This window comes from Odocoileus virginianus, chromosome 9, assembly GCF_023699985.2.
Source record: "Odocoileus virginianus isolate 20LAN1187 ecotype Illinois chromosome 9, Ovbor_1.2, whole genome shotgun sequence".
In the NCBI taxonomy this organism is placed as follows: Eukaryota; Metazoa; Chordata; class Mammalia; order Artiodactyla; family Cervidae; genus Odocoileus; species Odocoileus virginianus.
In genome coordinates, this window is record NC_069682.1 from 50,047,021 (window position 1) to 50,071,144 (window position 24,124).

At 60.4% G+C, this 24,124-nt stretch overlaps 2 protein-coding genes across 5 annotated transcripts; both read right to left on the bottom strand.

The window, feature by feature from the left end:
• Nucleotides 1-76: 76 nt before the first annotated feature.
• Nucleotides 77-1,822, bottom strand: TNFRSF6B (TNF receptor superfamily member 6b). The gene is made up of 3 exons (XM_020875331.2): nucleotides 1,178-1,822; nucleotides 892-1,095; nucleotides 77-485 (listed from the first exon to the last, which is right to left on the bottom strand). The coding sequence occupies exons 1-3, from the start codon at nucleotides 1,566-1,568 to the stop codon at nucleotides 196-198; spliced, it is 885 nt and encodes a 294-aa protein (XP_020730990.1). The 5' UTR covers nucleotides 1,569-1,822; the 3' UTR covers nucleotides 77-195.
• A 101-nt stretch (nucleotides 1,823-1,923) lies between these two features.
• RTEL1 (regulator of telomere elongation helicase 1) lies at nucleotides 1,924-22,570 on the bottom strand. Of its 4 annotated transcripts, none has more exons than XM_070472411.1 (36): nucleotides 22,312-22,570; nucleotides 21,438-21,698; nucleotides 20,364-20,559; nucleotides 20,015-20,108; nucleotides 19,478-19,559; nucleotides 19,219-19,279; nucleotides 18,362-18,437; nucleotides 17,842-17,926; nucleotides 17,505-17,570; nucleotides 16,711-16,864; nucleotides 14,588-14,626; nucleotides 14,436-14,514; nucleotides 13,683-13,780; nucleotides 13,227-13,282; nucleotides 10,086-10,157; nucleotides 9,900-9,981; nucleotides 8,963-9,095; nucleotides 8,723-8,836; nucleotides 8,600-8,640; nucleotides 8,402-8,487; nucleotides 8,209-8,286; nucleotides 7,781-7,858; nucleotides 7,224-7,370; nucleotides 7,005-7,120; nucleotides 6,773-6,896; nucleotides 6,537-6,684; nucleotides 6,229-6,389; nucleotides 5,988-6,083; nucleotides 4,534-4,732; nucleotides 4,208-4,348; nucleotides 3,556-3,672; nucleotides 3,164-3,397; nucleotides 2,938-3,084; nucleotides 2,697-2,813; nucleotides 2,504-2,607; nucleotides 1,924-2,371 (listed from the first exon to the last, which is right to left on the bottom strand). In XM_070472411.1, the coding sequence occupies exons 2-36, from the start codon at nucleotides 21,537-21,539 to the stop codon at nucleotides 2,291-2,293; spliced, it is 3,804 nt and encodes a 1,267-aa protein (XP_070328512.1). In that variant the 5' UTR covers nucleotides 21,540-21,698; nucleotides 22,312-22,570; the 3' UTR covers nucleotides 1,924-2,290. The 4 variants fall into 4 exon arrangements, with proteins under 4 accessions (XP_070328512.1, XP_070328511.1, XP_070328513.1 ...); XM_070472410.1 differs by having other exon boundaries at nucleotides 6,531-6,684; XM_070472412.1 differs by lacking the exon at nucleotides 10,086-10,157 and having other exon boundaries at nucleotides 6,531-6,684.
• Nucleotides 22,571-24,124: the final 1,554 nt, after the last annotated feature.

Genomic DNA, 24,124 nt, shown 5'->3' on the forward strand with positions numbered 1-24,124 from the left:
CAGGGCACTGCTGCTAGGCAGTGCGCCCAGGTGTGTCCCTCCCCGGGGTGCAGAGCGCTCACTGGCAGGCTGGACACTCGTTTACCAATCGGTTTTATGAGAAATAACCTTAGCGCTGCAGGGGCCGGTTCCGAAGCCGCCTTCGGTGCAGCACGAGGAGCTCGGATTACAGTGAACAAATACCAGAAAGGGTGCTCACCGCGCCCGAAGGAAGTGTTCGCGGATGCTGCGCTCCAGCCCAGGCAGTCTGGCCGCACGCAGCGCCCGCAGCAGCCGTACCCCCAGCGCCCCGGGCCGCGCTTCGCGGAGCTCCATGAGTTGCTGCCACAGCCTCCGTTGCAGCGCCGCGCGGCCCTCCCTCAGCGGTGGCGGAAGGCTCTGCGTCCCGGGATCCGCGAGCGCCTGCTGCAGCCGCTGCAGTCTCTTGAGGGAGATGTCCTGGAAAGCCATGAAGTCGACCACGGCGCGCTCACACTCCTCGGTCCCTGCGGGAAGGTGGAGCAAGGAGGTACTTAGTCAGGTGCCAGCGCCCCGGGAGAACAGGACCGTGGAGGGGTCTCCGCACGCTCATGAACGGCGAGGCGAGAGCCGTGCCAGAGGGTCCGAGGCGACCGCAGGAAACGTGTCGGACGAGGAGTGTGGCTCGTGGGCTGACGCTGAGAATGGGATGCGACGCTAAGGGGGCCCGCCACGGCTCGCTGCCGTGCCCTCCCGCGAACCGTTTAAACCCTCGAAGCCCATTTCCCAATGCCGGCGGGAAATGGCATCACCCGCCAGGGCTGAAACCCTCAGCCAGATAGTCTCCTGGCCCCGCCCCCACCACGCTTCCGGAAGCCCTTCCCAGGAACCAGTTAATAAGCCCAGAGCACCCCCACCCCGCCCCCTGCTCACCCGGCGCCCCCGGCTCCAGTGGGCCGAGCAGGAAGCTCGTGCAGTTGGTGCACAGGGCGTCGTGGAACGGAGAGCCAGGCACATTGACGGCCAGGCCCAGGGCCGTGCAGTTGCGGTGGGGCTGACACCGCTCCGAGCTCGAGCTGCTGGCGGAGAAGGTGCCCGGGGGGCACGGTTGGCACTGCGTGTTCTGGCTGGGGGTGCCTAGGGATGAGACGGGGAGGCCGCGGTCAGGAGAGCCGAGTGGTCCCTGTTCGGCGGAGGGTCCGCCCCGCCCCTCACCCACCGGGAGCGGCCACGCCGGCGCCGGGCGGGCAGGGCGCGTGCTCCAGGCAGAAGCCGGCGTGCTCGAAGAAACCGGACCGACAGCGGCAGGCGCGGTTGTGGGTGGCCCCGCACGGCCGCGCCTCCTCCTCGCGCTCCCCGCAGATAACGTTGCAGTAGCGGCAGCGCTCCAGATAGTTCCAAAACTGCGTGTAGTGGCGCGGCGGGCAGGCGCCGCACGTGGTGGGGCTGTCCCGGCCGCAGGGTCGCTGCACAAAGGTGCCTGGGGGGCACTGGTCGCACACCAGCCACTCCCCCGTCTCTGCGTCCCGCCACGGGTAGGTGGGCACGCCTGCTACCGTCCCACGTGCCGCGAGCGCCAGCAGCAGGGCAGTCACCGGCAGAGCTTTCATGGTCTCGGTGGAGCTGCGGCGGCCTCTGGCCGCGTCCTATAAGGGTCGGTCTTGCTCCGCCCCGCGGAGCCCCGCCCGCCGAGGAGGAGGGGTCGGCGACCTAGGGACCTAGGCTTTGACTCCTCCCTCCAGAGCCAGTGCTAGGGTGGTCCTGTGACGGCCCCCAGCACAAACGGCAAAGAGCAGGGCCTGATGCCGTTACCAGGCCTGGCAACTGCGGGGTGGAAGGGTCAGCGGTTTCCCCTTTGGACAAAGCATGTGGAAGGGAGACTGCTCAGATGTCCCCTTCCTCCCTGGAACCCTCACCCCTCCAACCAGCCCAGGACATGCAGACACGTCCAGCAGTGCAACAGCAACACGTCCAACAGCTTTATTGCATCTCTGTCCCTTGGTGAACAGCTGGTCCACCGAGGGCACCCCCCTACCCCAGAAGGGGCAAGGCTCCTTTTCTTCCTATGGGGGCTCTGCCCAGAGGCTGGCATCCACTCAAGTTCTGGGCAAGCACCTTCCAGTGGACCCACCCCAAACCCCAAGATGACCTCAGGGCCTCCCACAGGGGACCCAGATCCCACTGCCATCTCAGGGGCATCACCGCAGACACTGGACTGGCCTCCCTGTCAGGCAGGCTCTTTGACCCACCCCCAGCCAACAGGCAAGTGTCTAGGCAGTGCCCCAGGAGGGGCAGCCTCAGGGTCCACAGAGTGCCCAGAGGGGCTCCCTGTTCACTGGGGCTCTGGCCAGAAGACCTGCGCAAGGGTCTGCTTTCTCGTGGCAGCACGGCAGCCAGGGCACTTCCTAGAGACCTGTGGAGACAAAGGGCTGGACACACTGCCAGGAACCCCCTACCCCCAACCCTTCAGCCCCACTATGGGGAGCAACCCCTACTGGCTGTGTCCACAGGGTCACCACCGTGTCCACGGGGCCTGGCTACCAACCTGGAGGTGCTGTCGCCAGCAGGCCTGGCAGCGGAGGAAGTCACAGGAGGGGCACTTGAAGAAGACCACGTCCTCCGCCCTGCAGCCTGCACACGCCACGCCCGCTGCAAGGGGCCTGATGTGAGCACCATGGGCCTGCTGCATCCCGGCCCCCACTCCCAACAGTCCCTGTAGTCCTTCCCAGGAGACCTACCCCACTCCAACTGCGCCTGCCCGCGCGGGAAACTGAGGGGCGGGCCAGGAGCCCCCGTGTCCTCAGCCGTCCTCTGCATAAGGAAGGATGAGATCTTGCTCTGGGTCTTCTTGGGGCCTAAAGACAGAATGAAGCAGGTCTGAGGGTCCCTGGCGCTTCCCTGCTGCTCACCTGCCCACCCTGCAAGGGCTGAGGGGGACTGGATGACAGGGCAGCAGGAGCACCAGACAGGCAGCCCTACCTGGACTGGGAGCCTCGCGGACAAGGTCAGAAGGCATGGCAGAGCTCCCCTCCTGAGGTCCTGGAGCCTGGGTGCCTGGGCCACTTAGGTCCACACACATCTGTCGGAAGCGCTGCTTGTGGTGTGGCCGCACAAACATGCCAAACCCTGCAGAGATCATGGCTCAGGCCGGTTCCACTGCCAGCCCTGCTGCCTGCCCCCTCCCACCCCCACTCCAGCCACTTGCTCTGTAGCAGGGGTAGGTCCTCAGGCTTCTCGGTGGTGAGTGCAGCCACTACGGCCACCACCTTCTCAAAGTCGTCATCCTGCTTATACGTGGTCAGTGCTGTCAGAAGCTGGCTGTAGCCAGCAGCCCCCAGGGCGCGGCGGGCATCGGCCAGGTAGGCGCTTACAGTAGATGGGTGCTGCTTCTCAGCTCCAGGGGCTCTAGATCCCTTGTGCAGTGTGCAGCTGCAGTCTCCTGATGGGACAGTGACGTGTCTCAGTCCAGCAGCTTCCCAGGAGCTCACACCAACTTGCCCTGCTCTGGAGATCAGAGCCACAGTGGCCCCCGGCAACTCCTCCCCAGGGTCTTCCTGCTGCTCCTGACTCTAACCTGAAACCTCTTCAGATCAGTACCTGCGGGGAGTGGCCCAGAGGCCAGGTGGGGCCTGCCCTGGTTCAGCTGCTCGCAAGGGTCCAGTTGCCTGGCTGCATCCTGGGACACAGTCAGCTTGGGGTCAGACTCCTTCCTTCCTGAAAAAACAAAGAGACAAGCAGCTGTCCCATTGGTCCCTGAGGGTCCAGGGGTGCCCCAGGAGAGACAAGGTCTTTCCAAGGGGAGATCTGGCCTCAAACTCTTCTCAGGTCACCACAACAGCCAGGAAGGGTGGGGCTTCTTTCCTGGGGGGCAGGCACAGGGTGGGGTGTGCAAAGGGTGACTCAGGCTGGAATCTTCAATCCCAGAGCACCGTGACAACTATCCTGGGGAAAGTCTCGTCCAGAGATGGGCACCTCCTTACACAGGGAGAGCAGCTCCTAGGCTCTGGATGTGCAGGGCCTCTCCAGGTAGAGATGGGGCAGGCGGGTCTCCAGGGACTCCCCAGGCCCAGGCTCCATGAGGCCCGAGCCATGTGTGCTCCGAGGGCCCATGACCCCCAAAATGGGGCCACCTGTCTGGACCTCAGGAACAGGGAAGCTGGGCCATGTGAGGGCCCACCTCAAGAGCCAGGCGCCAACCCTCCTCTCGGACCTGGGTCTGAGGGTCCCACCCAGGCAGAGGACAGCTCACCACTGGAGTCCAGGGTCAGTTGTGCCCCCTGCCTCTGGGGATGGCCGTGCTTATGCGGGGAGCTGCAGCCTTGGCCCGTCAGTTGGAGGCAGACCTCCTCAAATTGCTGCTTGTGGTGGGGCCGCACGAACTGATAGAAGCCTGTGGGGAGGGGAGGGGTGGGGCTCTGGGCCTGCGGGTCCCTGCGCTGCAGCCACCACTGGGGGGCCACCTGCATCTCTTCCAGGGAGCAGGTCAACCGTGGACCCTGGTGGCCCCCACCCCACAGCTGCAGCACAACCCCCAGGGCAGGACCCTCAGTGGGCAGCCTGTGCAGGCCAAGGCACCTTGGAGCAGGCTGTGCTTCTTGGGGTCCTCGGCAAAGAGAGGGCTGAGGCGAGCAACCAGGGCCTCAAGGTCATCGGAGCTCTTGTAGTCCCGCAGAGCCTGGGTGAAGGTGTCGAAGCTGGCCTGGCTCAGTGCCTGCTTCACGGCCACCATGAACAGCTTGGCCCTGCCCGTGTCCATGCTGGCTGCCGGCCCTTCCTGCGCACACATGCCCGGCACCTGTCAGGTGGTGCAGACCCTTCCCATCCACAGGGACAGTGAGCTGCTGTCGGGGCTGCTAAGGAGGATTACTGGCTGGCCTGGCCCAGCTGTGGTCACCAAGAGCAGCCAGGAGGAGCCAGCAGGTAACCCCCTGGTTGGCTTCAGCCGAGGTGATCAGGCCTACCGAGCACAGCGGAGGGACAGCACAGGCTCACCCTCTTGGCTGGCAGCTCCTGCTCCTCTGCAGAGCTCCCAGCACCCACGGCAGGGGCTGCTGCAGTGGGGACTCTTGGCTTAGACCGTCCACTCACAGCAAGGGACACTTCTCAATGTGCCATACTTCAAAAATTCCTGTGCCCCACTTCTGCCGCACACCCCAGTCCTGACCCCAGACCCTCAACCAGGACCATCTAGGCTCCTAGGCTGTCCCCTAGCTCTGCCTGCAGAGTCCCAGGCTCCTGGCACCCAGGCCACCCCCTCAGTGTCAGTCCCCTGGGCACCGCCCGGCCCTTCCCAGAATTAAGGAAAATGGACAGAGGCAGTGGCATCTGGGGCTTTCCGGAGCTTCTGGGATTTAACTCAGCTGTTCTTTAACGGCTTTTATCCAAGGCTGGGAACACCACACTCCTCACACTCAGGCACGTCAGCCTGCACGCTCGTGCCGAGCCCAGCAGAGCCCAGCCCAGGGGAGACAGCCCAGTTATAGGCGCCACCCCAAACCTGCCAAAGGGCCAGGACTGGATCCTGCCCAGCTGGGAGGACAGAACCTTCTGGGAAGGAGCCCATGGGCCTGTGTGGACTTCACCACACTACCAAAAACAAATGCAAAATGAAAAGCCTGAATCTGACAAGTCTGCAGGGCTCCAAAGTGCGGTGGGAGTGCCCTGAGTGGGGGGCTGCCCAGGGATCCTGGGAGGAGACATGAGACTGGCAGTGAAGGGCACACAGGCCTCTGAGCTGCTTCAGAGATCTGAGTGGAGATTGAGATTTCTCACAGTAGAACTGGGACAGAGTCAGAGCAGGCCAAGGTGGGATAGGGGGTAAGCACAGTGTATGCCACAGGTCTGTCACCCTCATACACCCCTGCACCCACCCTCAGGCCTGCCCAGCTTCCTTCCCTGGGCCCCAGCCACTCCAGAGCCTGCCCCCCAGCAAGGACAGACAAGTCAGGCCAGTGCACCATTTGCACCATTCGGAGCCATACAGCCAGAGGCTCCCTCCAGAACCCCGCATCTGCCAAAGGCTCACATACCGGGCTGCTGATCAGCCTGACTTTCCTCCTCTTGCCACGCTGCTCCTCCGCTGGCCTCTTCTCACGAGGGCCCAACAGGGCAGAGCAGCCACAGTCCTGAAGGCGACACAGCTGTGTCTGACCCAGGCCTCAGGGCCCCAGAGCACGGACACTACTCTGAGCAGCAGGGCACCCTCAGCCCCCTTGCACGAAATCATGGATCAAGCCATTCATGTCCTCTCCAGAGAGCCCAGCCGCTCACCTCCTCCTCTGCAGGGAGGGCCTTGTCGCCAGGCCCCTCGACCAGCTGCTCACTGTGTTCCAGGGCGGCCAGCAGCCCTGCAGGCCTCCGCTGGGCACGGACGGGCTTCTGCTCGTACTCCACACACAGGCTGCCCTCAGTATCCTTGGTGACTGGCGAGCCTGCAGGAACGCACGCGGGCAGTCAAGGCCACCAATGCTCACCAGGCACTCGGGTCATCAGTCCCAGCATGTCACCCACCTGCTGGAGGCGGCCCACCCTCCATCCTGTGGGCCCCACCCGGCTGTGCCACCGTCACTCACACACACCCGTGTGTTGCTGCCTCAGGCTGGGGACATGCACGTCCAGACTCATGGCCTTCCTGGTGGGGAGGGGGCCCGGTGACACGGACACTGAGACAACGCCTTCTCCTTCGCCAAGACTTGGGGCAGCAGCCCGGGGGGCTGGCTCAGGCATCTAGACAGTCACAGAGGGTCAGGGGTCACACTCAGCCCCTCCCCCGGGGTGGGCATGAGGGCTCATCCAGCTGGGGCTGGGGACTCACAGTCTTCTGGGCCACACGGAAGAACTGGGCCACATCTCGGATGACATGGCCAAAGCTATCGTACACCTTGACGTGGGGGCGCACCCAGGAGGGCAGCTGGGCTCTGGTGTCTGCGTGGGCAAACCTGCAAGGTGATGGGGCCTCAGTCTAGGAACCCTGCACCCCCACTGCCCACCCCTCTGGTGTCGGGGGTGGGGGCTCTGGCCCCAGAGCTCAGTGGAAGGGGCTGCACCTGTGGTCGCAGAGAAAGACGGCCCCATAGTCGTGGCGATGCCGGATCACCCGCCCGATGGCCTGGTTCACAGCCCTGGATGCCTGCTGCCGGTACCAGTCATGCCCGGAGAGAAACTGCGGTGGGGAGGGGCTCTGTCATGTCAGCTGGAGCACTACCAGCCCACTCCCAGCCCTGCCACTCACACGGCCCCCAGCCCCACCCAGCCCTGCATCTCACCTGGCCCCCAGCCCCGCTCTGGGCCTTCATCTCATCCAGGAACTGCATCTTAAGAAGAACCCTGGGGTCCATGCGGGGTGGGTACGGGAGGCCTGTGACGATCACTCCACGGCCATTCATGTCTGCGAAGTCTAGGCCCTCACTAGCCTGGAGGGCAGCAGGCACGTCTGTCTCCATCAAGCCCTGGACCTTCCCTAAGGGTCCCCCTGGGTCTGAACCCTCATGGCCACATGCCCCCAGGATGAGCAGAGTGGAAGAACCTTCCAACCTTGAACCAGGCTGGATCTGGAGTCCACCGCTCCCAAGACCCCACAACCATGTCCTCATTCCCAGAACCTCCTCTGTCCTTCCTGCCCACCCCGGGACCCCAGGGCCCACCCCCTAGGACCAAAAGGGCCACAGCTTCCCGTATCTGCTGGACCTGGGGCTTGAGGAAAGTGACCAGCCTTTCCTGCCCATGGTACAGCCCCAGGTCAAGACCCTTCAACCCCCTTGGGCACAGGGTTCAGGTGGGGAGGAAGGGCAGGCGTGTGGGACCCAATCTTCTGAGGCCTCACCTTCCCCCGGCACACAGCCAGGAAGATGGCCCCACTGGACTCGGGGGCAGCGACTCTGGCATAGAAAGCCTCCATCACCTGGAAGGGGAGGCTGGTCAGCCCAGCCTAGCCCCTGATCCCTCCACCTCCTTGAGCAAGCCCCAGGAATCACCCTCCAAGACAAAGCACCCCAGCCTGGAGGCAGGCCAGCAGGCCCAAGCAGCTCCTTCATGGCACAACTTCCAGGCCAACCTGGACTGACACCCAGCAACTGCTCACTGTTCCCAGAAAACACAGGGGCTGGGGCTGGGGCGGGAGGGGTGGGGTGGGGTCTGCTGCTGTCATCCCTGAGCCCAAACTTCCTAAAAGGCCAGCAGGACCTCAGCCACGCAGGGCCTGAGGGTGGCCTGAGTCCAGGGCAGCCTGGGGTGGGGGCCTGGGACCCGGACCTCTGAGAAGCCTCCTTTGCTCCTTGGTTCCACGAACAGGGGCTTCCGGACCTCCAGCTTCCTGGCGAAGTCACGGGCCTATGGGAGGAGACTTCTCAAGACAAGGTGCACGCCCGGCGCTCCCATAGACTCTTGGCCGTTTGGGGCTCCCCCTCCACACCCCGTCCTGGAGAACACTGGAGGGGGGACGCACCCGCCAGAACTCCAGGCTTTTCTCCATGACCGGGTAGGAAGGGAAGAAGACCAGGAGCCCGTGCGGAACCACGCGGGAGATGTTGCCTGCAAGTGCCATGGCCTGGGTCAGCGGGAGAGGTATCCACAGAGCCCCTCCACCCACCCTGCTAGAAGACCAGGCAGGACAGGGAGTTGGGGGGGGCACCCGGGCACTCACTCAGCACCTTCCCCAGGGAAGACAGGCACTCATCAGAAAACCTGCAGAGAACCAGGGGGCTGCTGCCATGAGGGGCCGGCACTCACTGCCTGCCTTGCCCAGCTGGCCCACCAGGCCCCTTACCGTCTGTCAAAGGCAGAGCTTAGCTGGGCTCCATCAGGGCCTTTGGGGATGACCCCCACCCAGATCTGGTGCTGGTTGATGACGTGGGGATTCTCCAGGCAGACTGGGAAAGGGCTGGAGGGAGGCAGGGGGTGGCCCCTGTGAAATCCTGAACCCCAGTACCCTACGGCCCAAGGCAGGAGGATGGCTTCAGGATGCACCCCACCCTTCCCACCCCTCTCCGGGGGCACAAGCCCTTACATCTGCATTTCCATGCTGAAGGAGGCCACGGGGGCCAGTGTGCCACTGGTGAGGATGAGGGTGCGGACGCCCTGGCGGACCAGCTCACGCATGCTGTGCCCTGGGCTGAAGCACCAGTAGCTCAGTACCTTTCCTGCAGGGGATGCACATGAGGCCCAGCCACCAGCCACACAGCGACCAGCCTCCCTGACGTGTGGCACTGGGCCCCGAGGCCTGGGTGTGCAAGTCTGCCCAGGGGCCTGCCTGAGTCAGGAGCTGAGCCTGGGGCTGAGTGCTTCCTCGGGAGCCCAGGAACAGCAAGCACACCGGAGAAACCCTCAGCACCCCGGGGTCAGAGGAGGAGGGCCCTGAGGTCACTTCCAGAGAGATCAGCCCACTCCAACCCCAGAGGTCCCTGTGGCTCAGGGTGTGAAGAGCTAGTCCCCTCCCTACACACCAGGTGGGACTGCAGAAAAGGGAGGGGCGCGGGCCCACAGCTCCAGGAGGCAGCAAGCCAGTACAGACGCCTGTGGGACAGACATGCCTGCCTATCCTCCGTGCTTCACAAACCGAGATGGAAACAGCAAACGCGGATGCTGGCACTGCGACTCTGGGGTCACAGCCACATCACAGGCCAGCAGTGACACTTCCAGAAGTGAACCAGAGAAGGCTCTCCCAACCTTTAGGATGGGACCTGCCCTCGGTGGGGAGGATGGAGGTGGACCCAGGCCCATACTGTCCTGGGTGAGTCTGCCCCAGCAATGACAGGAGTGACCACAGAGGACGCAGGGGACCAGGAGCCCAGCCTTGGGGCACTCTGGCTTCTCTGTTCGGACTCTCAGAAGACAGGTGGATGGCACCTAGATAAGGCTGGACTGACAGGTGGCCAGGAACCCACAGCTGTACAGGCGCCACCCCAGTTCAGGGGGAGCGTGTCCCTGCCCCTGAGGAGCCGTACCTGGCTTTCTGGCCGCCGTGGTGTTCCAGACATCTGGTCGCTGAGCTGTCCTCCGGTGACCTGCATCCAGGTGGATGTGCACCTGGAGGGGCAGAGTGAACAGGTGTCCCAAGAGTGGTCAAGTATCCCAGGAGTGCACATGTATCCCAGGCCCCGCTCAGGAGCCCATCCTGGAGGCAGCCCCACCTTGTAGGACTGAGACGCCAGCCCCACCATGGGACCAGGGTCACCTTCGGCAGAGTCCACGCTGAACACAATCTGGAAGGCAGAGATGAGGGATGAGGTAAGCAGGACATACCCGAGACTGCCTCTCCTGACATGCTGCTCCCACGCAGGAGAGACAGGCACTCAGGACATGGTCGTCACCCGCCTCTGCCTCCAAGCCAACAGGCCGAGGGGAGAGAGCTGCCCTGTGCGACACAGCAGTCCTGCTGGCCCCTCCTCGGCAGCCAGTCTGCACCTCTCATGGGCACCAGGCCCAGGTCAGCAGCTCGCCTCTCCCTCTCCCCCAGGGCTGGCTCAGGGCCAGGGCAAAGGACCTCAGTTTACTCAGAGAACTTAAAGGATGAAATTAATCCCTAAGTAAAACAAGTAGAATTATACTCTTGTGAATGCAACAAGCCAAGAAAAAACAACAGGAGGAATAAATATTGGGACAGAAAGTACAAAACACTAAACATTACAAACAACATGACTGTCCACTTAGAAAACCCAGGAAACAGAATGACAAATATTTAGAGTGAAAAGAAAACTTAGTGAGACAGCTTCACACAAGACCAACAGATACAATTCAATAGGTTTCTCACACACAAGCACCGGTGCATTAAAAAGATCCCTTTCTCAACAGCAACAGAAAGTATTTAACATTGGAAATATTTAAGACACAGATGTCACTTCCTCCAGAAGAGACGGTACAGCCACCCTGGAGAGCAGAGACCGAGCCTCGGGAAGCCCTCTGGACATCACAGAGCCCCGGCTCGCCCCAAAACAGCCCTAAGGTCCAGGAGTCATGGCCGAGGCTCAAAAGGCTCTCACAGAAAAGGAACAAGCCGAAGGACAGCCAGCCGGCACAGACAAAGCCAAGACACATGTAGAAGGAACAGCGCGTTCCATAGCCTCGCACTCCCAGGGGCCTCACGCCGGGCTGGACACTGACCACAGAACCTCGACTTCTACCCGGTACCTAGAAGAACAGGAGACTGGCACCACCAGCAACTGGAGGCAGAAGCTTTATCCACCACTCCTTCCTATAAATGGATCAGTACCCTGTTCGCGGCAAACTCCTACAGGGCCCAGGGGACGTGGGCCCCAGGCCAAGAGGAGCAGCAGGCACCCTGCAACCCTATATGAGAACGGGGTCGCAGAAGAACGGCCCGTGGGCACAGTGCAGCCTGTAAGGAGTAAGCGCCAAGGGCAAGAGGAGCTTTAAGAAGCTTTTCCGTCGTCCAGGTGGCAAAACACCTGGCCTAGTAATTTACCGAAGTATCTGCCTGTAAGGACAGGTCCTCACACACGACTCCATCCCAGAGCGGAGGCCACACTGGCAGGTAAGGCCACTTTGGGGCCTGGCTTCCTTTGCAAACACATGCTGTGGCCCCAGAGCAGCTCCTACACTTCAAGGGATGGGAGAAGTTTCAGACCACAGAGCCATCGCCCTGTGCTGAGTGACGCAGACACAGGTGGGTGGGGGAGAGCCAGGTGTGGCTCCCTCCTGGCTAGGCTCCGGCGCCAGCCCGCCGGCAGCTTGGCACTCCACCCTGGGGGCTCTGTGCTGTCTGTGAGACAGGAAAGGGGCTGGAAAGGCAGTCAGGCTCAGAGAGTCAGGCTCACCACACTCTAGCGTGTGGTCCTTCAGGCCTGGGCTCTGCCTGCTTCCTCATGGCACTTCCGTGCCAGGGTAGCGGGCGTCCAAGGCCTCCACCATCCATGTGGTGACTCATCATGCCTGCTGGGTCTCTGGGGAGTCCCAAGTCCTGACTACAGGGCCCTGGCCATGCCTTTCCAAGTGGACCCTCCCTCGTGGCACTCTCTGCCCACCCCTCCTGCCCCTCCTCACAGGGCCCTGGGTTCCAGGCCTGTGCAGCCCCACCCCTCCCCGGATACCCATTTATGGAGCGGGTTCCTCCCTGCCCCAGACTCTCTGGAGCCCAAACACCACTAAGCCCGTGGCTTTGGAATCTCCTTTGGCAGCTGCTCTAAGTGGCCCCCGCGGGTGACTCAGCGTCCTCTGCTGCCTGTAGGCCATTCTCTTTTGCTGGCACGTCCTGTCCCCTCCAGCTGGAGGAAGTGTGACCTGGCAGTTACTCATCTTACATCCCAATATGAGGAGCACCTGTGGGTGTGGCCAGGGGCCCCGCGGATGCCACCCATGCAGTGGAGTGGAAGAGGGCATGCGGTCTTGGAAACACAGCAAGGGCTGGGGAGGGGGACAAGGTGGGGTGACAGTGAGAGGTGTTGCTGGGCAGGTGACCCACTGAGCCCATACGCAGCCAGGGACCCCCCAACCGTGACCCCTCGCGGCCTGGGCAGCCACACATATGCCACACAGGGCCTCTGGTGCCCATGTCCCAAAGAGCAATGGCCAGGGAGCGGCCTCTGCTGAAAGGCCCAGCGAGGAGGAACAAAGGCCCTGAGCTACCCAGCTAACAGAAGACAGGCCCCAGCTTGTCCACTTGAGTGGAGGAAGTGCCTCCAACGAGCCCAAGGAGAATGGCACATAAGGGGCAGGAGGTGGGGACACCAGTGACCCAGAGGCACGTGACATCCCCTGGCCTAGGGAAGGTGGGATCTGCACGTGGCCAAGAGGGCCTCGGCTGCCACACCTCCAAGAAGATCCCAAAGCCCAGAGAGAGGCTGGCCGGGCCCAGGGATGTGCAACCCACCACTGATCCCAACACCGGCCCTAGGCCCCACCAGGGCTCACAGGCGTCACCTGGACACACTCACCCCATCCATGTCTGGACACTCTCTGGGTGAGGCTGGCCCAGCAACAACAGGGGACAGTGTCTGTGCCCCCCTCCCCCCCACTCTGGGATCCACTTATTAACTTTCCTCTGAAGAGCTGTGTCAGCAAGAAATGAGAAGAGCCAACAGCTGGCTAGGCCTGTCCAAAAATCTGAGGGACCCGCTGTTTGCCTGATCCCATCCTGACGGCCTGAAGCGGGTGCCCAGAGTGAGAGGAACCCCGCTTTGCGGGGCTGACCTTAAGCATATGCTGGGGCAGCTGGCCCTTCCGCAGGTCTAGCACCACCAGAGGCCCACAGAAGGAAGCCCCCACCTTCCATCCGGGAGAAGAGGCGCCACCTGCTGGCGGCAGTCAGTCCCTACCTGGATGATGTCCGCCAGCTTCTGCAGTCCCGCAGTGTTGGTGAACAGCCCGGCACCTGTGGGGGCAGTGGTGAACGCAAGGGGCATGCCCTCAGAAGACAGTTCTCCCTTCTTCCCAGGGGGTCTCCTTTGGGTCAGCAGGACAAGCACAGAGGCTGCTGGGGTTGCCCAGGGGCCAAGAGCGCAGCAAGGCTGGGCGCCCGCAGGGAGACCAATGGGGAATGGTCCCGAGGAACCCTCTGGGTGGAAACAGCACGGAGGTTTGGAGGAGAGTGGTGGGGCCCACAGTTCACTGGCCACCCAGCCCCTCAATGCTCTTTCCTGAAAGGGGCTGACCAGGAAGACTGCTCTTTATGGACCATATGCCATCAAACACGTTAAGGACTCAACCTCCCAATCAGAAAGCAGTCAGTGGGCCAGAGAAAGGGGCGGCCCCAGTGCGTGGCCGGGACTCACGTCCTGCCAGGTGTTGGATGAGCTGGTCCAAGGAGTCAAGGATGCAGCCCTTTGTCTGAAACGTGATCTGGGCCTCGGCAAACAGCTCGAAGATGTAGCTACGAGAAAGAGGTGACTTGGCTGCACTTTGGGAACCTGACAGCCATTAAGGTATTTTAAGTTTCCTTCACTTGCAAACAAGCTCTGAGCCTCCAGGGAGGCCCAAAGCTGGAGCGGAGTGGCCTCTCCCCTCAAAAGCCCCCATGGGGAGGAAAGCAGTCGGCCTAAGACCTGCATACCCAGAGAAAGACCTGGGTTTGGGGCTCAGGCCTCAGATGGAGGCCTCTCTGGAGTGGAGGCTCTGGGCAGGGCATCCAGGGAGCAGTTCTGGAAAAAGAGTCGGGAGGAGGTGGGCAGTGGAAACTGCTGAGGAAACCTGTGAATGTGCAAGCCTAGGAGATGCCTGGGCCATGTGGGGAGCAACTGGGCCCTTAGAGGGTCTCAGCACAGCAGAGCAGGAGGAGCTCAGGGCCCTCGTCCCAGCACAGGTGGCAGCACGCAAGGACCTACACCTGATCTTCCTCCCAACAGAAGGCGGCGCTTCATTCTAAAAGACAACCGCAGACAGAGGGCTGGACCAGAGAAGCAAGTGGTCCCAACTTTCTCAAGGACCAAACTAGATGCTGGCAGCCACTCCAGGGCCTCCGGGATGGGGAGACTCCCTGCATTGTGACCCAAGACGTTCCCCGCACACCCGCCCACTCCGGCCCTCACCTCCCAGGCTTGGTGACACCGCTGTCGCCTCCAGGCAGCTCCACAGCATCGATGGCCCCCTCCAGGCGAAGCAGAATCACTGTGGCGGGAGGGGGCTATCAGATTCGGGCTGTGGGGGTCCAGGGCACAGGCAGGAGAAGAGGGGCACTTACTCTTCAGCTTGGCAAGGTCTTCCAGCTCCAAGTTCAGCCCTGGGGAGGGAAAAGCGCACATGCACAAACCTACCTACTTCCAGCTCCACCAGCTGCCCTAAGAAGCCTGGATGCTGCATGGAGGGCAGGATGCCACAGAAGATAAATGGCCCTGAAACCCACGCTGTCCAAATTGGACAGGAAGCAGCAGCCTGAGCTGGGTGGGGGCAGGGGGTCACCTTCGGAGGGACCCAGGGACACACACCAATCATGGTTCTGATCTGCATTTCCCTGACGACCAATGGGCTCCATTTTTGATGAGCATATTAACCATCTGTGTCTGTTTATATCTTCTGACCATTTTTAAACTGGGTTGGGTGGTCTTTTGGTTAAGAGTTTCCTCCATACTTTAGATACAAACCCCTCATCAGATATATTGTTTGCAAAAAATTCCTCCTGTTCTGTGAAATATCTTTGCTTTCTTATTTTTTTGCTGTGCTGTGTCTTTGTGGCTCGTGGGTTTTTTCTAGTTGTGGCGAGTAGGAGCTACTTTTCATTGACTATGTCAGCTCTGAGGCAAAGGGACTTGGAGGCGCCATGATGCTGAGACCCGGAGATGGGGAGATCACCCTGGATTGTCTGGGGACCCTAAGCAGGAAGGTAGGTCGTCAAAGGGTCAGAGAAGGTGGGGCACTGCCCCGAGAAGCTGGGGAAGGCCAGGAGATGGAATCTCCTCCACAGCCTCCAGTGGAGCCGGTACTGAAGACCCTCCTGGGCTTCCGGGGGCCATGAAAGAATACATATGCTGCTTCAAGCCACATCTGGGTATTTCCTTTAGCAGCACTGGGAAATGAACACAGCTGTGACATGTGCTATCACGTTACAAGATTCAATTACCTTATATTAAAAATGGCTAGTTAACATGTTCTGGATTGAATTGTGCCCTCCAGAAAGTTGTGTTCAAATCCTAAACTCTGATCCCTGTGAACGTGACCTTATCTGCAGACACAGTTAGGATGAGGTCCCAGTGGACTAGGCTGGGCTTTCATCTAGTGACTGATGTCCCAAGGAGGGAGGACACGGTGTGAAGATGGAGCCAGACTGCGTCTACAAGTCTGCCAGCAGCTACCAGAACTGGGGCGCATGCCCCAGGAATCACAGAAGGAACCGCCCAGCTGACACCTGACCCCAGCACTGCCTGGGTACAGTACTTCGTTAGGGCAGGCCTGGGAAACTGACACATAACATGGGGAAACACAGAATAGTTTTTCATTTAGTTCCTTAGATTCCACCTCTAACCCAATAACTTTCTGTAGATGTAACTCACAAAAACAAAGCTTAGTAAATTTCCAGAACTGAAAGTTTAAGGACATTAAGGGTCATAAAGCTGACATGTCTGAGAATTTGTGTTAAACACATAAAGCCATTTATAAACCCGCTCTCCCCCCAACACATCCTGTGAGCGCGACAAGAGAGGACCTGAGACCCTCACAAAGTGGGGCAGAAGCAGGCAGCCTGGTGGGACAAGGGGCCTCTGCTCCCTCTGGAGTCTGTCCACGTGTCCCAGTCCCTTGTAGAGACTTGGGAAGCAAGGGCTATTCACACCCTGCTGCAGCGTGTGTGAGGACACAGCGGGATGTGGAAGATGCCCACAGGGCAGGAGTGAATGCAACAAACCCATAACTCAAGAGCGAAACCCTTGCTACCAAGTGGTCCGGGTGAGCAAAACGTGGATCACTAACTACCAAAGGTCGTGCAGAATCCATGCACATACTAACCACACACACTAACCGCGTCCACCAAGACCCCTACGCACACCCTGATCACTGCTGAAACAGAAAAAGGGGGTGAGGACTCCGAGAAGAGGACATTCCATGTGCACAATGCTCCCAGGTTGTTACTGAACATCCCTATAGCTAACACCCTTGGTTTTCATGTCTACACAGAAGTAGATCCATACCCAAGGAAGATGGTAGAAAGGACTTGAGAAAGTGCTAACTCATTGGGCTACCCACCCCCTAGTCTGTGAGGCTGAGAAGCTACTTACACAGAATGACAAACTGATGTTTCCAGAAGCCGAATGGAAAGATGGGAGCTGGGCAGACTGGCCCCCATCCCACTTGTGGTCCCCACCGCGAGCTCACCTGACCCGGCAGAGTCTGCAATGAACTCCGGGTGGAGCTCGGCCTGCTGCGCCACCTTGGTCCGCTCCTCCAACACCTGGTCAATCACGTCCAGCCCCGAGGCCACGTCATGGGGCGTCAAGTCGAAGGACGCGGCCTCCTCGCACATCTTCTCCTGTGAGCCCAAGTCCACCTGTCACGGGGCTCCAGGAGGCAGATGTGGGGCGAGGGGCAGAGGGAAGAGGAAGTGAGAGCCCCCCAAGCCCCACCCTATGATCTCAAGGCCAGCTCTCAAACTGGCCCAGAGGTGGACGTCTGGTCCAGACAGTATTGAAAAACTATTTTGAGTTGCCATTATTAATAAATTTCCCATTAAACTGTAGCTTCTAGCTACTCTCGAGTCAAAACCAGCCCACTGGGCCCACTGCCCACATGGCAACAACTGCTTGGACTCAAGTGGGGCTGAGGGTGACCACCTCTGTCCCAGGATGCCAGGCTCCCCAAGTGTTCTTCCTCCAGCACCCCAGTCAAGGCCCACCACTCATGGAGACATGGTCCCGGGGCCCTGGCAGAGGCCGCAGAACAGGTGGGGTGGAGCAAGCAGGTGACGGAGGCAGCCAACAGGGACAAAGGGAAGAGAAGGATGAGATGGCAGGAGGAGTCTGGGGGGTCTTGTGTGGAAACGGCGGGCACAGGCTGGAAGCCCGCCTTGCCCAAGTTTGCTTGGTCCTGACAGTGGGGCACAGGGGTCTGGACAGGATGGTCCAGCTGTTCTGTGTGAGGAAGGGGATGTCAGGAGGCCCCCAGACACTCACCACATTGTGAGCTTCATCAAAGATCACAACCGTCCCCTTCAGGTCAATGCTGTGTGCACGACGACTCTACAGCAAGAGGTGGGACGCAAGGCTGGGGCTGATGTGCCTGGGCTGCCAGTGGTGTCCAGTGGGAGGATACGGACCCCGGGCAGTCCCTCACTCCCGCCACCCACCCAGCTGTGCCGATGAGGGAGGCTGGTTCCCCGGCGCTAGCCTGTGGCTCCCAGCGAGGGTCTAATACTGGAACCAGAACCAGTAAGGGCTCCTTCGCTGGCACCTCTGAGCCTGGGATGTTCTTGCCATCAGGCACTGTCAGCTGCGCAGGCTGAGGCCTCACCTTGGCATCCAACAGGTAGTTGTAGGGCATGAAGATTATGTCCGCCTGCTGCTTCAGGTTCCGAGACAGGTAGTAGGGGCACAGCCTGGAGGGGAGGAGGCGCTGGGGCACTGAACGGGCAGGGAGGCTTCCCACCCCTCATACATCTGCCCTCAACCGTGTGAGTGGACCACTCACTTGTGTAAAATCTACAAAAGCCCCAGGCCCACTCCTGGGCAGGTAGATGAGGTGGGAGGAAAGGGGACAGCAGGCCTGTGCCCCCACGACCAGAGCCCTGAATCCCTGAGGTCGCAGCAGATGTCGGGGGTGGGGGGCACATCAGGTGGAAGACAAGCTCAATGCCTGGGAGTGGAGGGGGGCTGGGGCCAGGAAGAAGGGCCTCACTTCTTACTTCACAGTCCTCACAATTGTCACGTACTGTCATACCGAACGTTAGTTTCGTGATTTCAAAAGGAAAGAAACGGATGTGCCTCTGCACATGGAGGAAGCCCAGCCTGGGGCAGCCAAGAGAGGAGCTTACTTGTGCTTGGTCCCGTTCCTCACCAAGTCTTCAATGTCCAGGATGGGGCTGGCCAGCTCCTGCTCCAGGCTCTTCTCTGGGGATACGCGTGGGAGTGAACACAGGCTCTCAGGCCCACTGAGTCCCCCTGGACCACAGGGGTCACCCGGGATGGAATGGCTCCAGGCAACCCCCAGGGAGGGCACCAAGCCTCAACCAAGTCCCGAGGGAGCCCTGCTCTGTGCTTTAGAAAGTAGCCCCACAGCCCCACGCTGAGGCTGAGCACCAACAGGAGATCCGAGGGAGGAGGCCGAGGGCAGTGGGAGGGGGCCTGGGGCAGTGCCGGGGTCTGCAGCCCAGGGACCAGCAGGCACCAGCTCCGAGGGTGCCTCCTCTGTAAGCCAAAAGCTCCCCCAGCTTCCAACCCCACCCTGGCCTCCTGGCCCCTCCCTCCTCAAGGTTCTTCCAGGTGAGGTGAGGGATGCTGCAGGTGAGGGCTGGTCCAGCAGAGGAGCAAGCTGACCCACAAACGGCTGTGGAAGGCGGCTGAGACCCCAACAGAAATGCTCTCTAGAGACCCAGTACCTAGCCTGTCCCGGGGGCTGCTCACACTGGCATTCCTACCTCGCAAGCACCTCAATTCCAGACTCCTAGAAGGGAGAGTTTAGGCCTGGGGAGCCTCCCCTACTGGGCATGGCGGGGACCCTCCTGAAAAGCCCAGTCCCTCAGCCCGTGTGAGCTCCTTCGCCAATGTCACGAAAGAGCCCAAGTGCCCCTGCACATGGGAGGCCGCCGAGCTCGATCCTCAGAGGCGCCCATACTCCACACCCTGCAGCATGCTCACTAAGGGGAGGAGGGGCCGCTATGAGCCCTCTCACCTTCCACGTTGTTGTAGAAGTGACAGGAACGACTTGCCACCTTCCTGCGGCACAAGTGGACCTGGGGGAACACGAGGTCTGGGCTTGTGTGACAACTGCACCCTGCTCTCCCCTTGCCACCAGTCAGGCACCCCACCAGTTCTTCACCCTGCTCCCCTACCCCCTCTCCCAGGGGCAGAGTTGAGGTCCTGAAGCCCGGGCAGCCCCCACAAAGCAACAGCAGCAGAACCACAGAAGACAGGCAGGGACGGGAACGCACCTGCATGTGGTTACTCTCCTGCTTCTTCACCTCAGGGTGGATACACAGCTGCTCCCGGGAGCCCAGCACACACACTCGGGGCCTGGCAGAAGAGAGAGCGGGGGCCCAAGGATCAGAGGGCAGGGGCCCCAGTGCCATCCAGCGGCAAGAGCCGTGAGTTGTACTGGGAAGCTTGGCTCACTCGCCCAGGCAACCAGAGGGGGCAGGCAGGGCAGAAATCTGCCCCGGGACTGAGAGGGGCTTTCCCTGCAGCTTAGTCCAGCCTGAGTCAGGGTCCAGGGCGAGTGAGAAGGCGAGGCTGAGAAATGAGGGCAGGCCTCTGGAAGGCCCCTCCACCTCCACGTTCCTCTCATGAGAGACTGGAAGAAGGGGACACAGCCCCTCTTGCAGAAGCGCTGGGAGCTCCGACACAGGGCCTCACCTCTGCTGCCCCACCCACACCTACAGCTGACATCCTGATGGCCACAAGGAGCTCAGGTTTCTAGCCCAGTAAGGGTGTCCCAGGGTGGAGTCCTGGCAGACCACCCCCCGACCCACCGGTAGGAAGTGTTTCGGAGCTCGCTGATGACCTGCGTGAGCTGCGAGTGAGTCCTGGAGGCATAGATGATCTTCGGGATGTCCGTGTAGCAGCCTGCCCAGCACAAGGAAGGACAGGTCACGGCTACAGGCACTCAGCTAAGTCCACCCACAGAAAGCTAAGCATCAGGTGCCTGAACTTGTGACCAGGAAGCAGAGCAGTGGGTCTCTGCAGAGTCCTCATTTGTCTGTAAGGCTCTGACCCTAGGTTTACAACTAGGACAATGAGAAATGGCGTGGCAGCTACAAACACCCCTTCCTTCCCCACCTCCCTGTCAGGAGGCCAGGAGTAGGGCAGAGGAAGCATCACCTGGGACATCTCCTTCCGGGATGGCGTTCCCCCAGGATGCCAAGGTGCGGTCGGGGAAGAGCTCCCCTGATGCCCTCTCGGCAATCCTGCGGGCAGAGACCGCATCTCGAAGGTGCTCTCGCCAGGCCAGCGTGCTGCAGAGAAGGCACAGCGTCTTCCCCGTGCCTGTGGGGCTCTCCAGAATGCCGTTCACTTTCTGAATGGGGTGGGGAACAGGGTCAGCGGGGAGCAGGGGCAGGCACCGCAGGCCACACAGCCCACCTGAGACCAGTCCAGCAGCCAGCAGGGGGCATAAAATTCCACAGGACCTTTCCACTCCCAAACCAAAAGCTGGAGGTTAGGTCAGTACACGTTAGCAAACAATTTGCAGAGCATTACTCAAAACACCACAGTATCTTCTAACATGCTATAAATAGGAAGATGACTAATTAGGTGTCAAGCCTCAAAATAGGAGTTCCATTCTACAATTCTGGATCCAAGGATTTACACGATCTTGATGAGATCTGATGGCCTACATAGCTCTCAGCTGGGAGCCTGAGTGGGGAGCCTGGGCAGACATGATGTGCCCAGCTGCAGATGCAGCCCTCGAGGGCTGGGGGCTTGGGCAGAGACAAAAGGGCATGCCCAGAAACCCAGCAGGATGCTAGCTGCACCCCATGAGGTTTAATGACCTCCCCAGATAAGGGCTGGGTACTAGCTGCCCCTCTGTGTGGAAATATGTCCTTCAGATTCTCAGATGGCTGGCTGCTCCTCATCACTGGGCCTCAGTTCACACACCACCTTCTCAGTGAGGTCCCCCAGGTGCTCTTAAGCCTACCACCTTATGCTTTCTTCATAGCACTCATCACCATCTAGAATTACCTTTTTTAAATTTATTTGTTAAGCATCTCTCCTAGCCCACCTAAAACATGAGCCCTATTTATGGCTAAGGCCCACATCCATAAGGGCAGCATTACCAGTAGGACCTGGGCGGAGTTAACAGGAAGGTGCATGTACTGATGCGTTAGGTCTTTGCAGAGACTCTACCCACGCTGACCCATCCCCAGGTACAAGCCCGTCAGTCTGCAGCCTCACCTTCTGCAGACACTCCAAAACCTTGCTCATGTACTCCTCTTGGCATTTGTATGGCTGGAAAGGGAAGTCCACTGTCACACCATTCAGGGTTATCTTGGGCATACTGGTCTACTCTTGGGGGGACACAGAGGTTGGCTGAAGTACAGGCTGTGTCGGTCTGCGAGACAAAACCGCCTCTGAACATCTCAGAGTCTCAGCGTCTCCAGGCAAGTGATGCCAGCCTGCACTGCGGGGACACGGCGCCTCTCTCCACGCGAGATCCTACAGCAGAGACGGAAATGACAAGAAGCCTGTGTCTAGCGAGCTTTTCCTGAGTGCCAGGCCACTTCATCAGTTCAGGCAGGCAGTGCCTCCGGCGGACAGGTCCAAAGGCGAGCCTGTGACATCCCATCACAAGGGGTTCGGAGAGGTGTCGTCCCTGCCCTGTTCTCCCACCCCACACAGCTCCACCGAGCTCCTGGAGACGCAACAGAAGAGATGCAGGTGCAGTTCCACGTGCTCCACCCGCAATAACACTGTACTGACCTCCGCCAGTACCCAGCAGCGCCTTCCCCCCCCCCCCCCCCCAGCCTGGGCGGCTTGGAACCTCCCACCCCGACGGCTCCCACCCTCGGTTCTCTGGGCCATCTCCATCCCTCCCAGGCGGGCAGCGAAAGAACACGTGTGCTGCTCTGACCTGGGACGCAAATCCGTGCGGCGCCCAGCAAACCACCCGGCCTCCCGAGGCCTGGTTTCGCCTAGACACTGGAACTAACTGCCCGCGCTCCAAAACCCCGCCCGGCCGCCCTTCCCGCCGGCCCGGCCCACTCCGCGAGTGTAGAGCTGGGCACTACGCGCCCCACAATCCAGCGCGGCAGAATCGCCAGCGCGCGACCTGAGGGCGGCGCGGGGCCTGTCGGGAGTTGCAGTGCCGGAAGTCTCTGCTGGAGCACAGGTTCCAGTGCCCGGGTCTCCGAGGGTAGCCTTACACGAGCGGGGTCCCCAGGACTTCGCCCCAGGCTGGCTCACACACCACCACCGTGTCCGCAGCAGCCGGCAGCCAGTCTGAGTATACGGGCTTAGGCGCGCCGTCTTCCTTGAACTCTCTGCACTTCCGCCGCCACTCCCAGTCCTTGGGCAGTGTTCCGGCCGGAAACTCCTCCCCTAAGGGTGCGCGCGCTACTCGCGCGCCGCGGGCCAGGTCCCACCAGCCCCTTCCGTTGACCCTGAGCCCAGGGCACGCCCCTTCTCGCCCGGGGGCCCGAACCTAGGATCCCGCACGGCTCCTTCCTCAAAATCATCCCTCCGGCGCCTCCGTTAGACTTCCCGCCTGGCCTGGGCCAAGTCCTCTCAAACAACTGCCCAGACAAATGTACAAACCTTCTGACAGGTTTCCTGTGGTTTCCACCTTTTCTTGAAACGCCCAGAGGTCTTCTTAAGACTTGACTGAGCTGATCACTCTCAGATTTCGCAAATGGCTGCCCCTTGCCCGTGACTCGGCTCCTGAGAGCCTCATCCGTTCCTCTCCTTACTGTCCTCTGGGTTCAGCCGCCTTTTCCGTCAATGTCCCCAACTGGTCAGGGCGGGCCCTCTGAATCCCCAGCTCCCAGCACCAGCTGGCAGTCAACAGGGAAGTTCCAGGGGTCTACGCAGCTCTCCGTGGTTAGAAATGTTTGTCTAGGTGACCCCAGTATGCCCCGGAAAGCACCAGGAAGAAATTGACGGTGCAGTGGCAGCCGCAGTCCTCTGGCCAGGCTGATTTTAGAGGGTCCCATGGGCCGCTTAATGTCCAGAGGTTTTCCTGCTGGTAGCATGTTAATGCCACATGTGTGTCTAGGCTCTTGGTCTGAGATCATGCTTGGGACATGATCTCAGCCCCTGGCAAACGCTGGCATCCACCCATGCCCACCTGTTCCAGTAAGGGAATGGCAGAGTGTCTATCTCAGCAGGGAGTTTGGAGAAGATGAGGAGACCAGGCACACACTTGCTGGATGTTTACCTGGCACACTTTCCAGTGCCATCTATGCAGGCATTAACATGTTTGTCCATCCAGCAAACCATCCCTGAGATAAGTGCGTCTATGACCCACTCCTTACAGGTGAGGAAAAGAAGCACACTGTTGGCAGCGGTTAGTAGATTTCCCTAAGTGAAAGTGTTAGTCGCTCAGTTGTGTCCAACTCTTTGTGACGCCATGGACTGTAGCCTGCCAGGCTCTTCTGTCCATGGGATTTTCCAGGCAAGAATACTGGAGTGGGTTGCCATTCCCTTCTCCAGGAGATCTTCCCAACCCAGGAATCAAACCCAGGTGTCCTGCATTGCTGGCAGATTCTTTACTGTTTGAGCCACCAGGTGAAAAGTTGGCACCAAGTCCCAGAGCCGGGAGTCCTACCCTTCCCCTCCACACCCCCCACCCTCTAAGAGTAGTGGCATTTTCTCCCACAGAAGTCCAAGGAAGGGAAGTCCAGGACCTAGAAATTTGGCAAACCCTGGGCCAGAACTGGAGCTGAGGACCCTGGTCACACATTGTGCATCAGGACCACCTGCCCAGCCTCCTAAAATGACATGTAAGTGCTGTGGTCCTGCACCCTGAGAGATGAACAGAAAGGGACATGGAGGCCACACAGGCCTCCAGAAGGCCAGCACAGAGATCTCAATCAAGTCAGTGAACTTGCAGAGTGTCTGCTCTGGTAGGCTTTGTGGGACTCCCA

Bases quoted from the DNA above. Each gene is read 5' to 3' on its own strand.
- TNFRSF6B (XM_020875331.2), bottom strand. From the start codon at position 1,568: ATGAAAGCTCTGCCGGTGACTGCCCTGCTGCTGGCGCTCGCGGCACGT. The intron at 1,096-1,177 runs GTGGGTGAGGGG...TCTCATCCCTAG, and splicing joins CGCCGGCGTGGCCGCTCCCG to GCACCCCCAGCCAGAACACG. The intron at 486-891 runs GTGAGCAGGGGG...ACCTTCCCGCAG, and splicing joins ACTGGAGCCGGGGGCGCCGG to GGACCGAGGAGTGTGAGCGC.
- RTEL1 (XM_070472410.1), bottom strand. From the start codon at position 21,539: ATGCCCAAGATAACCCTGAATGGTGTGACAGTGGACTTCCCTTTCCAG. The intron at 9,096-9,899 runs GTACGGCTCCTC...CATCCCCTGCAG, and splicing joins CACGGCGGCCAGAAAGCCAG to GAAAGGTACTGAGCTACTGG. The intron at 3,398-3,555 runs GTACTGATCTGA...CTGTCCCATCAG, and splicing joins CTCTGGGCCACTCCCCGCAG to GAGACTGCAGCTGCACACTG.